General features: G+C 35.1%; 1 protein-coding gene across 1 annotated transcript; it reads left to right on the forward strand.

Annotated features, from left to right (window-relative positions):
• The first annotated feature begins 397 nt into the window (after nt 1–397).
• On the forward strand, nt 398–6,888 carry LOC132700657 (uncharacterized). The gene is made up of 4 exons (XM_060668129.1): nt 398–1,337; nt 1,391–1,556; nt 1,670–2,096; nt 6,191–6,888. The coding sequence occupies exons 1-4, from the start codon at nt 565–567 to the stop codon at nt 6,349–6,351; spliced, it is 1,527 nt and encodes a 508-aa protein (XP_060524112.1). The 5' UTR covers nt 398–564; the 3' UTR covers nt 6,352–6,888.
• Nucleotides 6,889–16,167: the final 9,279 nt, after the last annotated feature.

Consider the following 16,167-nt stretch of genomic DNA (forward strand, 5'->3'; position numbering starts at 1 on the left):
TTCTGTGGTGGAGCATTGCACGCGACGGTTTAACCTCCGTTCGCTCCCTACAGAATCCTTTGTAATCGTCCAATAAATTTTGAAATCGGTCTCCATTGGGTGGATTAAGTGTTTTCAGCGTTTTAAAGTGATAATCGTCGTCGATCCCTTCGTTTCTCCCCGTTCACGCCGATATGGAGGCCGGATGGGCCCGGATGGTCCTCAGCGCTAGCAGGGGGTGTCGGTTTTTTTGGTATCGGTGAAATTTGTTTTTTTGCTGGTTAAGAAAATATTGGTTATATGTCTTCTTTGTACGTGTTGGTCAATGACTAAAAGCGAAGATCCTCGACGGAAGTCGGCAATGGGCGAATGACCCTAGCCGTCGTGCCCAACATTTTTTGTGAAGCGCATAATTAACTTAACATCTTTGTTGCTATTGTATTGTGAAGTAAGGTTATTAAATCTAAATTCCGGGTCAAATGTGGCAGAAATGAAAGCCAATTAATAGATTAATTGGTGGGATTTATATATACATGTCTCGCGTCGAGGGTACTTAGTCATTTGAATATCTTGTGTGACTAAAAAATGCCGCCCAGCGCGAAAGACGCGTTTGTAATTCTATTTGATGTTAATACCAAATGCAAAAGCGAAGCCCTGTCAGTGCTATCTCACATTTTGTTTCTAAAAGAGTTATCAGCCTCGAAGGATTTGCCCAAAGTATTTCTTTTGAACACAAGTACAACTGAGAACAAGCAAGGATTTGAAGGCATCGCCTATCTGGATCTACAAGAATTAAAAACTACCATTGTTTTGCAAGAAATATCAAGTTACGGAATCGGCAAAAGTAATTGGCTTGAAGCATTCGAACTTGGTATTGGTGTTTTAAAAGAATGCTATTTAACAAATCAATTTGTGACTCTGCAACTTCTATTGATTACCGACTTCAGTTCAGCTACCGATCAATTGTTAAATGTGTCCAAAAATGTTATAGAAGATATAAATTACTATGACATATTTTTATATATTGTAGGCCCAGATGTAGGCCCATTAAGTACTATAATTTCTCAAAAAGATATAATCAATTGGAAAAACACAATGGTTGGTCACTCAAGTGATTCAAAATTTGCGGCAGTTGCTAATCTAATCAAAAGAACACATCACTCACTGATGTGCGACTACAAATGTGGTGTGCATTTATTCAATTCCTTCAAGTATCAGATGGGCATGCAACCATGGACAATTCCATTAAGTATGGGAAGTTGCCTCGAGTTGCCGGTCCATACTTTAAGGATAATCAAAGAAGAACCTCCATTCAAATTATTGTCAGAAGCAAAGAAAGTTTCGGGTATTGTAAAATGGTAAGTTAATGTTAATTTATACTTATTGTGTTGCTGTTGTCACAACTTTCTAGGGTTTATGCAGATGATGAGGAAACACAAGTTAATTATGAAGATACTGTTGGTGGATTAATCAGACATGGAAAATTTGTGCAAATTGAAACAGATGATATGTTTAAAGTACATGAACCGAGAAGTTTTTCAATTGTGGGATTTACGAGTAAAAAGAATATTCCAGAGGTATAAAACTTAACCAGTAAAGTTTCGCATACTCAATAGTCATAATTTAACTTCTAAGGAATACTGTGCATTGTATTTAAATTTAGCAAGAGACATATTTTCCTTTGTTTTAGTGTTTGTTCCAAACAGACAGTTCCTATTTAGTGTTGCCCAATATGCGGGATCCTGATGGGTTTTCGGAAATCTTCTTCTGTTTGGTAGATGTCTTATCATCAGCTAATAAGTATGCCATTGCCCGAAGAGTGTACAATGCTAACAACAATCCAAAGTTCGTGGCTCTTATTCCAGAGACATTTGAAAATGTGAAGGGTTTTATTATGTTCGAGTTGCCTTATGCGGAAGATGTTGCTTACAACTACTACGAAAAGGATGAGGCAACTGCCAAATTAATTAAACAGGACAAAGAAATATGTGAATTCCTGGAAGGAATGGATATTACCAAACAACACTGCAAAATGGTCATACCATTAGGACCAAGTATGATGGTTGATCCCAGTTGTATTGATATTCTTAGGAAGGTCGAAAGTAAACTCTTGGAAAGTAAGTTTTTCCTTAATATATACCTATGTCTTCAGTTTTAGTTTTAATAGGACATGATAATGTGCTTATCAAATATGCCTCCAACTACTAATGCTATTATGGTATGCAGGTTGTCCCAATAGTGTTAAAAGTTTCAAAACTGATTTTTTAAAAGTACAACATGTATATTATAGCCTTTTTAGATCCTTCAATCAAAATAAAAAAATATTGTAAACAAAACGCATTGGGCGCAATTGGTAACAAGAAAAATTTAAGCTTTTTAGGATCAGTACCTATATAAAAAATAATTCTCTAAAAACCATAAACAGTTTTACAATATGAAAATGTTATTATTAGCTTAAACCGCATTTAACGTAATTTTTTTTATATGTGTAAAGTTTTAACACTGAGACCTAAATATTGTTTGGTATCGAATTGTAAGAACGCACTGCGTTATATGAAAAAGAACAACGAAACATGGAGGACATTGGAGCTGGGACATTGTAAGTTTGATAGTACTTCTAATATTTAAATTACATACGTTAAACGAAATATTAATATTAATATTAATTAATATTAATATTAATATTAATATTAATCGGTCACAAGAGGTTCGTTAATAATTTTATTTAAAAAACAACAATTTATTTCGCTATAAAGATGAGAAATATGACCAAATTTTCAGATCCCATAGGCCAAATAGAGACATGAGTCTTGAACATTTTGTATTCAAACCCGAATACTCTCATGATCCAAGCAAAAACCGTAGACAAAATCACAATAATTAACTTTATAACACTTTATAACTTTATAACACTTATACGTAAATTACGATTTATATTACACTCCGCCTCAACATAGTCGTCATCAAAACAACAATAGAGCTGCGTGTCATTGGCAAATTATTGCATCCTACTGCATAGAACAGAGTTCAAAATGTCAACAGTAAAATTTAAAAAGAGCAATGGCCCTAAAATATAGCCTTGTGGGACCCAAAGAGCAAAGCAACCTGATGGGAATATGTATTACTACGCGATACTGATGAGAAATTATAAAACTTACTTTTAAGCAAACTTTGATTAATGGTATCAAATGCTTTTGAAAAATCTAAAAGTACCAATATGGGGACCATATTTTTGTCACATGCACTGATTATATCATCAACAACATTAGTTAATTTAACCGAAGTACCAAAATGATTCCTCAAGCCACACTACACAGTTGGAATGGTATTATTGTTTACAAAGTAATCGTCTGTTTGAGCATACAAAACTTTCTCAAATATTTTTGGAATTGCTGGTAAAATACTTATTATTCGTAGATCATTGAGATGGTTAGGATTACTTATTTTTACCAGTGGTTTTCCTATTGATATTTTCCATAGATCAGGAAAGTAACTCCTTTCCAAGCAGTTCATAATATATGTTATATATCAATGAAAGGACTACAACATTTTAACATTAGTGGTAAAACTTCGTCGACCGCGGTTGCATTGTATTTCATTGAATTTAAAATTTGATTTACGTCAAACGCTTCGGCCATCCTAAAGGAGAAGTTTATGTGATTTTTGTATTTATGATTTGATTATTATAGTAGTTAATTTGCAGGTCACAGTTTGAAATATTCTGAAGAAATGTAGCAAAGTGCTCATTAATTAAATTCGGATCAGAAATTGTTTGCCGTTATTGCGATATTTCTTTGGGAAAAAATGATAATATTTCTGACAGCTGACCATACTTTTGCAAGGATTATTTTCTGCACATAACTTATTATAATACTTTTTTTCCTCTGCGCACCTCACTCAAAGTAAAATTTCTAAGAAATTTATAATTTTCCAGTCCGCCTATAGTCTACTTATTTTGAACTTTTTTAGAACAGTGTCACGTTGATTCATAAAGATTGAGTTTGATCTTAACCATTGTGCCTTGGGCTTAGCTACGGCTTCTCATATCGTAATCATAGACAATTATAAAAGACCTACCATCTTATGAGAAGGCGGCCAAAAATTTAATGTAATCTAAAAACTACTTAACTAACTATAACTTGATTAATTTAACTGGAACGCCATATTTATTAACTTACCAAGAAACGTACATTTTACAGCCAACATTGCGTTTTCCTAGAATACGCGAAATGGTGGTTTGTAGTGTTATCTAAATAAATGTTTTATTTTATCTACGAATTTAGAAAATAAAATATATATACTCAGGTACTCAATTTGTTCTGATTTTGCTGCAAAGTCTGACTGCATTGATCAATTGCTGAGGCACTTGGGCAGACTATATTATTAAGAGTTGGCCTAGTAAAGGTTACAACTTGAGGCATGTTTCAAAATCAACATGCGCAACAACTAGGCTCTATAAGAAATGACAATTATAATGTACAGAATTTAAAAAAATGAAACTTCAAAAGAATTGTGTTAATCAGGCTATAACGACAACTAACTAATGAAAACTAACCAAAGGTGAAATTTCTTGCAAGTGTTGCCAACTTTGGGATTACAGTGTTAAAAGCGTCTCTAATACACATGTTGATATCATCTGGTGTGGTTGGAAGCGTGTTGTAAAGTGAGGTCTAATAATGTTAAGTCTGGGAGGTTAATTGCTTTGCAATGGTAATGAGGGAGAGCTCTATCCAGCTTATGCCATATTGTAGATAAACGAGACAAAAAATTATATAAGTAAATCCTGCGAAAATGTAAAGAGTTAGTTATACGACTCCCTTGGTAAAAATTTTTGTTCAACACTTTGACAAAACTAAAATTATTTATTAGTTATTATTAGATTGTTTTTGGAATACAAGTGAAAGAAAAAATTACCCAATGACCCTTGGCATTTTAAACACCTTGAAAACGGAATCTTATGTAAAATCCAATTTCAAACAATTTTTGCAAGATACGAGTTATGTTTTTTAAATGGAGCACACTGTAGGTAGGTATTTTTTAAAATTTGATTCCGATTTTCAAGAATACATATAATTCTCTAAATATATATTTTTAAGTAAACAAATAAAAATATAATTGTTTTCCATCTTAATTTTATGCCAGTTAACATGAAATACAAAAAATGGTAAAATTGCCTAAACTGATGTCCACATTTTTCGTATAATTTTTGAATGTTCTTTTGGGAATTTAGAAGAATATTTACTCTAGAACGTAAAACCAGTTTTTTTTATACAGTGAAAGTTTGAAGATACCATGCATATTTTTTAAAAATTTGATTGGTCCTTTCCAAAAATATATAATGATTAGGGAATATTCTCAAAATTTCCACAATATATTTAAAAAAAGAGCATACGGTACGACCGTTGCCTTTTTTTTTTAAATTGTCTGTTACAATTACATATCTAGACAGAACTCCTCGCTAACATCGTTAAACTACGTTTTTATATGTAGAAATAGGACTCTGCTGTGTCAGCATTCTTGGATCTTCGCTAGTGAGATAACTGTACTCTAGATTAGATTTTTAGATTTTGTATGGTGTAATCTTTTTTTCTAATAATAATAATATGGAATAAAATTAGGATCGAATTGAATAATAGTACTAAAAAAATATTTTAAAAGAATTATTTTTTCAAAGCGTATAAAAAGCAGCACAATCACAATTTTAAAAAATGTGTATCTTAAAAGCATATATTTTACAACAAATTCGAACACGCTTACGTAAAAAGTTCTATAAATTCCGCTTTCATCATCTCAATATGATAAAGGGTAATTGAAATGGCCAAATTTTCTATTCTAATTATTTTGAAAACAGCGTCTTGTATTTTACGAAACGTGAGCGCAGTATTGCTCTATCTCTAATAATGATTGAAGAACTACGAAGAATGGAAACTAAGTAGATAAATAAAATTGTCCTTCTGAAGTTCTTTATCTTTTAACTTAGAATAAATTTTCATCTCGAAGATTATTCGAGATTTTCGTTTAACAATATTTTCAAGGTATTCCGGAATTTTTCTTTTCGATTGGCGTCAGCAGTTTATTTTGTCCATCATCGTTAGCAAAATTAATTGAAATTCTACTCAATACGGTGAGCAAAGTGATTCAAGCGTGATCAATCGCCGGAAACTGACATTGACAACGCCGGGGTATTAAGTTTTGCTATTTTTCTTTGTAGGGCCCTCACAGTTTTTGAAAATTGAACCAACTTCTCTGGACACGCAGATGAGCGAGGCCTTATTGTCTTGTTGGCCGCAACGGGAAAAGGTTGAGTTGAAAAAAGAAGAAATTGATATGGGCGACGATTTTGATGAAATTGGCGATTTTTCATTCGAGTAAATTTGTTTATAACTCACCAATTAACATCACAGTGTGACAAATTATAAATTCGCTTGACCGTTACTTGCTTACTCGAAACGAGAGCGTGGAATTTTGTAGGTGTAACCAATTGTTTTATGTTGCCGCGCTTCTTGTTCATAGCTTGGAGGCGTAGAAGTAAATTATTGTTTACCTTTAAGAATTATAACTTATTTAAATTAAATCTCTATCTGTAAAATATAGATAGTTTAGAAAAAGGACCTTTGTTTTTGTCTAACATAAACAGCAACAAATAAACTCAATTTCAGTTTCAGTTTATTCCATAAAATAAGAATATTAAAAAGCTTTTGAATTTTGGGAATGAACTTACATCCGAAAAAGTGTTATACTACATTTTCATCTTAAAATTGGACCAATTTTAGCTAATTAGTTACCTGAATTTGGATTAGGATTTAGCTTTAGGACCCGCAACCACCCGTGCACCCGTGATATATTCTAACAAGGGTATGGACGCCATCCCGAGTCACTATTCTGGAATTTTAGGGAATATCCTGTTTCCCTAAGACAGGAGGACATTAAATAAATCACCAATTAAAGAGCTTTTATTTCAATCATAGTTTCAAATTAGTACACCCACCTATGAAACACGTTTTGGATATGTTCTTGTCATATTGCAGCATTTTTGCTATCAGTCACTTTTCTCGTACAAAAGAAGCAAAAATAGTAGTAGTAGTGGCAGTACAAGACACACGAAAAAACGAGGTTAAACACTACTGAAGCGATTATTTATTGTAACCATATAGTAACTAATTGGGCGGTCAAAGTCAAAGACATTAAGATTAATTTTTCAAAGAAACTTCCACGGGCTACTGTAATACTTTTTATAAAACTTCTGGATTCCTCCTGCGTCGGATTTTGTTGAGTCGAAATTGCTGACGTTTCGCCAATCGTCCTGTTGGTTTCTTCAGAGCTTGACTGAAACTGGCTCGTATTTTACTCGGTACCTGCTTATGAATACATTGGAGAGACCGTACGAAAAATATCAACAAGGCTCAAAGAACACAAAAGAGCCTTAAGATAAGACAAATAAGCTCATCAGCTGTTGCCGAACACACTCATGAAACCGGACATAAAAATTTTATTCGATAAAACTAAAATTCTTGCATGTAATCAGTTCTTCTACCAACGAAAAATCCGAGAGTCTATAGAACTCTATAAACAACCTAACAATCCTAGCCGCGATTAACTGTCACCAATTTGGGAATCAGTCAAACAATATATAAGCAGGTGCAGAGTAAAATACGAGCCAGTTTCAGTCCAGCTCTGAAGAAGCCAGCAGGATGATTGGCGAAACGTTAGCAATTTCGACGCAGGAGGAATCCAGACGTTTTGTAAAAAGTAAAAAAAAAATTACATTAAGAATGCAAGTAAAACAAGCACGTTTGTTTCCGTTTTGGAGCGCCACTATCGGAAAATAAATTCTCGGATATCTATTTATTCACCATTTAACCATATAGCTACTCGAGATGTAGAGCAATAATGGTGGCAACTTATGAAGGAATTATTAAAAAAAATTGAGAAGGTTCATTCAATATGGGCCTGCGCGAGATTTAAAATTCGTTTTTAACCAATAGCCTTGAGGCATTAAACAACCGACATGGTCGCTCGTTGACAGGCCGTCAATAGGTTTAGATGCGGCATGTTAGCAGTAGTATTTTCTCAAAATATGCCTAGATCTCGTTAAATGTTCTGGGAAAACGGGTTAAGTGTGTGGAAATCGCTGTTTAGAAAGTAAATGGTATAAAGTGCCGGTTAGTGCGCATGCGCGAAAAATCATAACCTTTTCACTCACTGCAGCCTGCGACGAATGAATTTTTACTGTAGTAGGGCCACCGTATTATCTAATAGCTATATACATATCACTATCAGATAATATATTGCCGTTAATATATGCACGTTATTCACCATATTTTACTAGTAAGTATTTTTATTAAAAATTTTCGTTTCTCACAAAGTTGCAAGGTTCGCACTTTTAAGTTCACATGCAGTATCAGCATGTAAAAAAATATAAATATAATTTTACACACAGATCTTAGCTCGCTTATGAATAAAATTGTTTTGAAAAACGAAATTTTTAATTTTGGAACAAAAGCTGGCGCACTCGGTAGGATTTGCCAGCGGATAGTTCGTGTGAAGGGAGCATATTGGTCCGTCATCGTTTCAACAGTTTGTGGCAAATTCGAACCCGCAAGTGAAAGCAAGTGTATCTCACTTACTAGGGAACAGGAACATTGTTCGAAGTCCTATAACCGTCCTGGGCGTCATTGGTAGTTTCCAGGCAAGAGACAACATCGCTCGTCCTATTGGGCCTAGTATAGGAATGAAAACAGCAACAGCAATACTGTAAGTGCCAAATTTCCTTTCACTTTTCCGCGGATTGTCATATTGTGTATTCTCTGTTTTTTAAAATAAAAACGGATACCCTAATTTTAAAACTTAGTAATATGAGTTTAAGTGATTTACATAACGAGTCTAAATTGTTTGATAACGACGTAAACGATATAGAAATGACTCAATCAAACCCAAACTACTCCTTGATAAAATATCAGGCCGACAATATTCCGATATTCGATGAAAATCAAAATCAAATAAATCGCTTCATAAATTCTTGTGAAAATTTTTACAATAATCATAAAAATAGTACTAATGCCAATGCTCCTGTAAACGTCCAGCATTCGATACTATTCTAAAAAAATTGCTCGGTAGAGCCGCGGATCTTATTAAACAAGCAATCATTTTAACTTGTGCCACAAAGTTTCGGGTGTGATATGTGTGTTTCTACCGAAGCACACCGGGTCCACACACTATACTGTACTAACGGATTGTATTACTATACGTGAAAAACAAAAGTACAAATTGCATGGACCGGTCGTACCGATTCTGGTCCAGCAGATCGAAATCCAACAAAAAAATCAAATAGCACGTCAACACAGTACGTCCCTTAAAAAGGAACTGGCCACTCCGCGCTCCTTCGCCGACTTCGTCTCCGACAATTGGCAAGAGAGGGCACTCCGCACATCACCACCACACAGTATACACTACGACCAATTTTTAAACCATCACACGGGTTTATTGTTTTCAAAAATTAATATGTCCGATGATTCTAGAGAGTTAAAAATATTAAAAATTACTGAATACTTTTAAAAACTTTCATTAATGGTCTAAGTTTCCACATGCAATTAGTGGTTAGGTTGAAAAAGCTAGTCTTTGAAAGAAGCAATGAAGAAGAAAATTTCATATATTATAAAAATCTCGATTTCGATACAAAAAGAACCCCAAATATTAATTTACATCCAAAACCTCAAAACAAAACACAGTCTTTAATACACGCTTTTTACCATTCTTTAATACACGCTTTTTACCATCCCAAATTCGTCCAGATTCTCCAGCGGGCAATAATCAATCGTCAGGTTTTAGTCAATGGAAACAATAACAACACTCAACAGAGACCTATTTTTAACAAACAAAATCGACCCAATTTTAACAATGAATTATTCCAAGGTCCTCAATTTAGGCCTCAATATATTTTTAGATCTCCATTTAGCAACCAAGATACCCCTTTTAATTCTCGAAATTCCGGCGTATCTAAAATGCAAAAACCTGAACCGATGGATAACTCTTCGGGTAAATGCTAGAATAAATAACACGGCAAAATGTTCAGGCAAACCAAAATGGCGAATTGTAATCGATTATAGGAAGTTGAACGAAAAAACTATTAGCTATTATCTTGGTTCGGGTTTAAAGGCCGTCGTCGATTGGAATTACTTCCTAACGTTTCGCTAGCACGAGTGGCGAGCTTCTTCAGAGGTCCTTCCATCTCCGATGTTGGACGTAGGACGTCTACGTCTACGTCCAACATCGTCTACGATTGGTTATTGCTGACATTGTGTACAGCGTTTAAGGGTAAAAGCTGTTTCCCCGCATTTCTTCTTGAGTGACATAATACAAAAGTTTTAAAATAACGGCTAGCTCCTTTTCACTAAATCTTTGAGGCATTTTGAAACGATTTAATTATCCGCTAATTTTAAAAATTTTGATCTAGACGCGGCTTTTGACACGGATTCCATATCTGGCAAACCAAATTCCAAATCACGACATCCAGTAATCAACTAGATAAAAATGTATTGCAGTCTGTGCACGTCTAGAACTGAAATTTAAATGAAACTTTTTTTATTTTTCATGCGATTGTCGTCATTTATTTAACATTAATTTTAATTGCTGTTTGTTAGTATCGCACGGGCTAAATCAAAATGTTGTTTTTGCTGCAGCCTCAAAACAACCCGTCGGAAAACTAAGAGAATAATTTGGTTTTTCTACTCAAGTCTGTAAAATACCTAATTACCCACCGATCTAGCGTGAGAAAAGCGTCATTTTACTATGTCAGTTTCGTTTCCCACGGATTCGAGCCACTTCGGACATTTCCGGGATTTTACTGCACGGATTTGGGAGCAATCGGATGTTTTCGGAGATATTTCCCACGCTTTGAATTTTGATGTTTTTCAATTCTGACGGTCATATCAGTGAATGTATTCGTGTTGTTTTGCGAAAATGTACCCAAAAACTAACGGTCGTAGAAAAAGTATAGTATGCAACACGTTCGGTAAACTTTTTAACTCACTCGTTTCTTAAAGACTCAAAGATTAAAACTAAACTGAACTTTAGTTTTAATCTTCTCCTGAAGATGCCACCTTGGTTGGCGAAACGCGCGTCGAGTACGTAAAATTGAGTTTCGGTGTGTGGTAAATGCGTTATTGTGTGTTAGTACAGTGCCGAAGGTTGCAGTCAAGAGTTTGACTGCTAGAGTGAATTCAAAAAAGAAATACATATATACAATTTGCTAGTTACTAGTTTTATGATCGGTCTCTATTATGATAAATGTATTGCTTAAGTATTTGTTTGAATGAAGTTAGTGAGGTGATTGATCTCAGTTGGAGAGGGAGTTTGTTGTAAGCCTTGATAGCATTGTGCGCTGAAACTGTGCTGAAGTATGTTTGGGAACGGTAAACAGCGCCCTATGGCGAGCATTAACCGAATGAATATCTGATCCACGAGTAAGTTTGTCAAAAAGATACGTCGGACGTTGTAGAGATATTACTTTTTTAATTAAGACTAAAAGCTGCGACTTAAAACGTTCGTCTAATGTTAGCCAGCGAGAATCCTCTAGGCGTAAATATATGATCAAATTTGCGAATATTGTATGAGAATCTGAGACAGGCATTCTGAAGACGCTGAAGACTAACCTTCTCCTTTTGAAGTAGGGCAGGCCGGTAAACTACCATACAGTATGAAATTGTGGGGAGAATTAAGGAATCGGTAAGTTTTAACTTAATTGCTGTGTCCAAAATATCTTTATTACAGTAGAGAATCCGAACCTTGTAAAACGATTTCTGGATCATTGAAGATACGTGACCTTCAAAACGCAGATTATTATCCAAATGCAGACCCAGATTTTTGCCTTCCTTGGCAACCGGCCGTAAGAGAAGGTCATTTAAGTAAATTTTGGCAGCGTCTAAACTAATTATTTTTCCTTTGTCTTTACGAAAAATTATGAGTTGCGTCTTATTTTCGTTAAGTAACAGACCGCGCTTACTAGAAATATCACTGAGAGCACGTAGGTCACTGTTTATATTATTAACGGCGGTATTAATTTGAGAGTAATTAAAAGAGAGATATACTTGAGTGTCCTCTGCGTACTGATGGGAGGAACAATGTTTAATAAATTTACAGAAGTCGGAGGTATAAACGGAAAACAGCATCGGACCTAAAATACTACCCTGTGCTACACATTTGGGAATATTTACATAATTGGAATAGCTGTTATTGAAGAATCTCTTTGGCACCGATCAGAAAAGTAACTTTTGAAAAACTGTAACACACCAGCCCCCACACCAAAGTATTTCAGTTTAGCAAAGAGCAGACGGCGGTCCAAGGTGTCAAATGCCTTGCTATAATCAAGCAATATTAAGCAGGTATTCAGGCCTACATCATTTTCCCAAAATATATCATCACAAACTTTTAAAAGAGCCATATTTGTACCATAATGTGCCCTAAAGCCCGATTGTGTTGGGGGTAGAATATTCCTACTTTATTAGAGAGCCAAGGAGCTGGCGGTTTTGTTATCTTCGCAGTTTTTAAAGGAGCATGCAAGCTGAAAAGTTAAGTCAATGAGAGTTGAGGTACTATGACTAACCTTGGTAGGTTCCCAAATAATTTGAAAAAGACCGTATTTGCTCAAAAAATTGGAGAAAATAGCGGAACCAATATTACAATTAACTCCAAGAAGGTCAACGTTAAAGTCACCTCCAAATATAACGTAATCATATTAAGGAATTAATCGCACTAAGGTGATTTCAAGTGACTGCAGACAGTTATTCAGATTCAACTGGGGTGGTCTGTAAAGGGTTCCCAAACAAACCCTTCTACCAGCAATATTAATAGATATCCACATTTGTTCAAGCGCTACGTTGTTATAGACGATATTATCGAGAACTTTGTATTTTAGATTCTTTCTAATGTAAAAAACCACACCACCCTCTCTACCATTACGATCACACCTTAACAATTTATAATTTTCAATATTAAATGGTACATTAGAAATATTTGGGCTAAGCCAAGTTTCGGATAAACCAATAATGTCTAAAGACAGATCATTAATTGTTGAGGAAAAAAAATCAAAAGAAGTACGTAGAGACCGAACATTAAAATGACAATACTCAAGCAGCGCTTGTCCCATATAATTATGAATTTTCTGCGTTTTTCTGCTCCAAAAAATATTATGCAACTTAAAAACAAAACAACACATAAGCAAGTTCCCAAACCAAAAACCAAGCCCAAAAAAAGCAACAAGAATGCGCACTCTAGAAAACTTTACCGGTCTTATTTTAGATCGTCCTCCGTTGAAATTACAGATCTTTCACGTGTCTGGCTATTCCAGTGGTATATTTTCCCTCCAGATGTCCAGACCTTAGTTTTACTAAACTTCTTTTTTGCCAACATTAGCAAGTCATACTTGATTTTGGTGAGATCCTCAAAGACGGAATAACCAGCATTTTTAAGTGATCTTCTGGCGCTGAAAATAGCATTTCTTTTCCACCCATGGACAAAAGTACCCAGCAAAATAAGAGGTTTATCCCCGCCGCCTTGCCCTAATCTAAAGGCGCAGTCCAAGTCTTCCTTGCTACAGGAAATTCCTAGTTTATCATTCAGAAACGACACAAAGACTCAGTCCTCATTCTTACTTTCATCAATGCCGTGGAAACGGAGCGAGTTCTTTTTGATCATCTGACTATTTTGGTCGACTGCAGCCTTTAAGTTACGCAAGTCCATAGAATTGTTGCCAACAGTAAGTTGACGAGATTTCAAGCTATCACTCAAATTCGAAAGTTGGCCATCGATACTATCAAAACGCTGAGAAAGATTTGCCTTAATCTGCTTGTAGAAGTTAGTACAGACTTTAGAAATCAATTCCTCCATATCATCTCCAGATCCAGCCTCACTAGAAGATGCGTTACGGGTCTTTGATCCGCTAGCCATAGTTACCACTTTCTTGACACGATCAGACTAGCAAAGTAAGTTTGAGGTTAGATGATGTTTTACTTGAAATAACTTGCAAACACAAAATGTCTTCAACAAAAAGTATGTAAGGATGAAGATATGGGTACTGAGGCACACTGTGGGGTATTTGCAATAATTAATTGAAACAAAATACCACTAAACTGCATTAAAAATATGGAGCCGATAAACACGCACTATGCACACATGCCCCTCGCTATTCATCTCTCTATCAATTATTGTTTTATTATTTCACCCATTTTATAAAAATTGTATTGTAAAAATAATTAGAAAACCATTTAATATTGAAGATACTAATCAAGCTGATAACAACTAACTAACTAACTGAAATTAGAGCCGTAAAGGAATCGAAAAATAAAAAAGTCGCTGGACCCGGAGACATGCCCATAGAGCTAATAAAGAATGCACCAGATATATTACTAGAACTATTAGAAGAACTATTCAATAAATGTATACACGGAGATCAAATACCCGAGAAGTAGAATTTAGGATATATTAGTTCTATATATAAAAAAGGAGATAAAAAGTTGTGTCATAATTACAGAGGCATAACGGTTATTAGCTCAATGGGGAGGTTGTACGGTCGAGTACTTAAAAGAAGAATAGAAGACAACTTCCAAGAAATAGAAGAACAAACCGGTTTTGGAACGGGAAGATGTATAGACAATATATTAGTAATGGAAAAACGTAGAGGTCACAACTTATCTAGCCATTTAATATTTATAGATCTTGAAAAAGCATACGGCACGGTACCTTTGAAGAAAATGTTTAAAGTAGTAATGACAACCGGACTCAACAATGTATATGTGAGAGCCATCTGGAACCTATATAAAAATGCAACGGGTGTAATCAAGATGGGAGTACATAGATCGAACCGCTTTTCAGTGAACAAAGGATTAAAACAAAGCTGTAGCATGTCCCCTATTCTATTCAAATATATATTCAGGAAGCGCTAAGAGAGTGGAGGGCAAAATAGCAGACGATCAAGCTTGTGATGAAGACGACGCAGATTACATGCTGAGAAAACTGAAAGAACACTATGAGAATTGGGGACTGAATATGAATATGCAGAAGACTGAATATATGAAAGTAGGGGGAAAACACAAAGATGAAGATCCTGAATTATATATTAGAAAAATAAAAAGAGCTACAAATTATAAGTACTTGGGAAGCGTCGTAATGGAAGAAGGTAATTCAAAAACAGAAACTCAAAACAGAGCTCAGCAGGGAAGAAGAGCAACGCAAGCGTTTAATTCCTTGTTGTGGTCCAATGAATGATATTAAAACATGTACGAAAATTAGAATATATGAAGCAGTTGTGGAACCCATGTTAACGTACGGCGCAGAATGCTGGCAAATGACGAAGAACGACAAAAAAGTTATCGACACCGTAGAAATATATTCTGCTGCAGAACGACCCGACTTGAAAATGGCAAGTGAGATCTTGCCGAAACGTTGTTAGCAGAGGACTACCTCCACTTCGAGCCAGCCAGACCAGGCGCGGAGTAAAATCCGGAAGAATTTACAACACACACACACACACACACACACGCACATATATATATATATATATATATATATATATATATATATATATATATATATATATATATATATATATATATATATATATATATATATATATATATATATATATATATATATATATATATATATATATATGATGACACTATATTCCGGGATATCATTCGTTCGCTCGTTGAACTCCGACTGGAATCCTGCATCCGACTAGAATCCTGCAGACGTTTCGCCAAAATCTCACTTGGCATCTTCAATGCTCGCGCTCCGAAATCCCTTATCACATTTGCCCAACATTAATGTTAGTGATAAGTTGTCACATTCTATGGAAAATCCCGATTGTGTCTACAATGCCAGCAGTTGAACAATCAAGTAAAAAAGTATCAAGTCCTAATAATAGTATATTATGCAACAAGTGCGGTAAACCGCATTTGACTCAGGAGTTTATTTGACACGAACGGACCGAGTTTACCGAACGTGTTGCATACTATTCTTTTTCTATGACCGTTAGTTTTTGGGTACTAGCAAAACAACAGGAATACATTCACTGACATGACCGTCAGCATTCACAAACGCAAAAATTCAAAGCATGGGAAATATCTCCAAAAACATCCGATTGCTCCCAAACCCGTGCGGTAAAATCCCGGAAATGTCCGAAGTGGCTCG

The sequence above is a fragment of the Cylas formicarius genome, unplaced genomic scaffold (assembly GCF_029955315.1).
Source record: "Cylas formicarius isolate icCylForm1 unplaced genomic scaffold, icCylForm1.1 PGA_scaffold_4__25_contigs__length_36172078, whole genome shotgun sequence".
Lineage (NCBI taxonomy): Eukaryota > Metazoa > Arthropoda > Insecta > Coleoptera > Brentidae > Cylas > Cylas formicarius.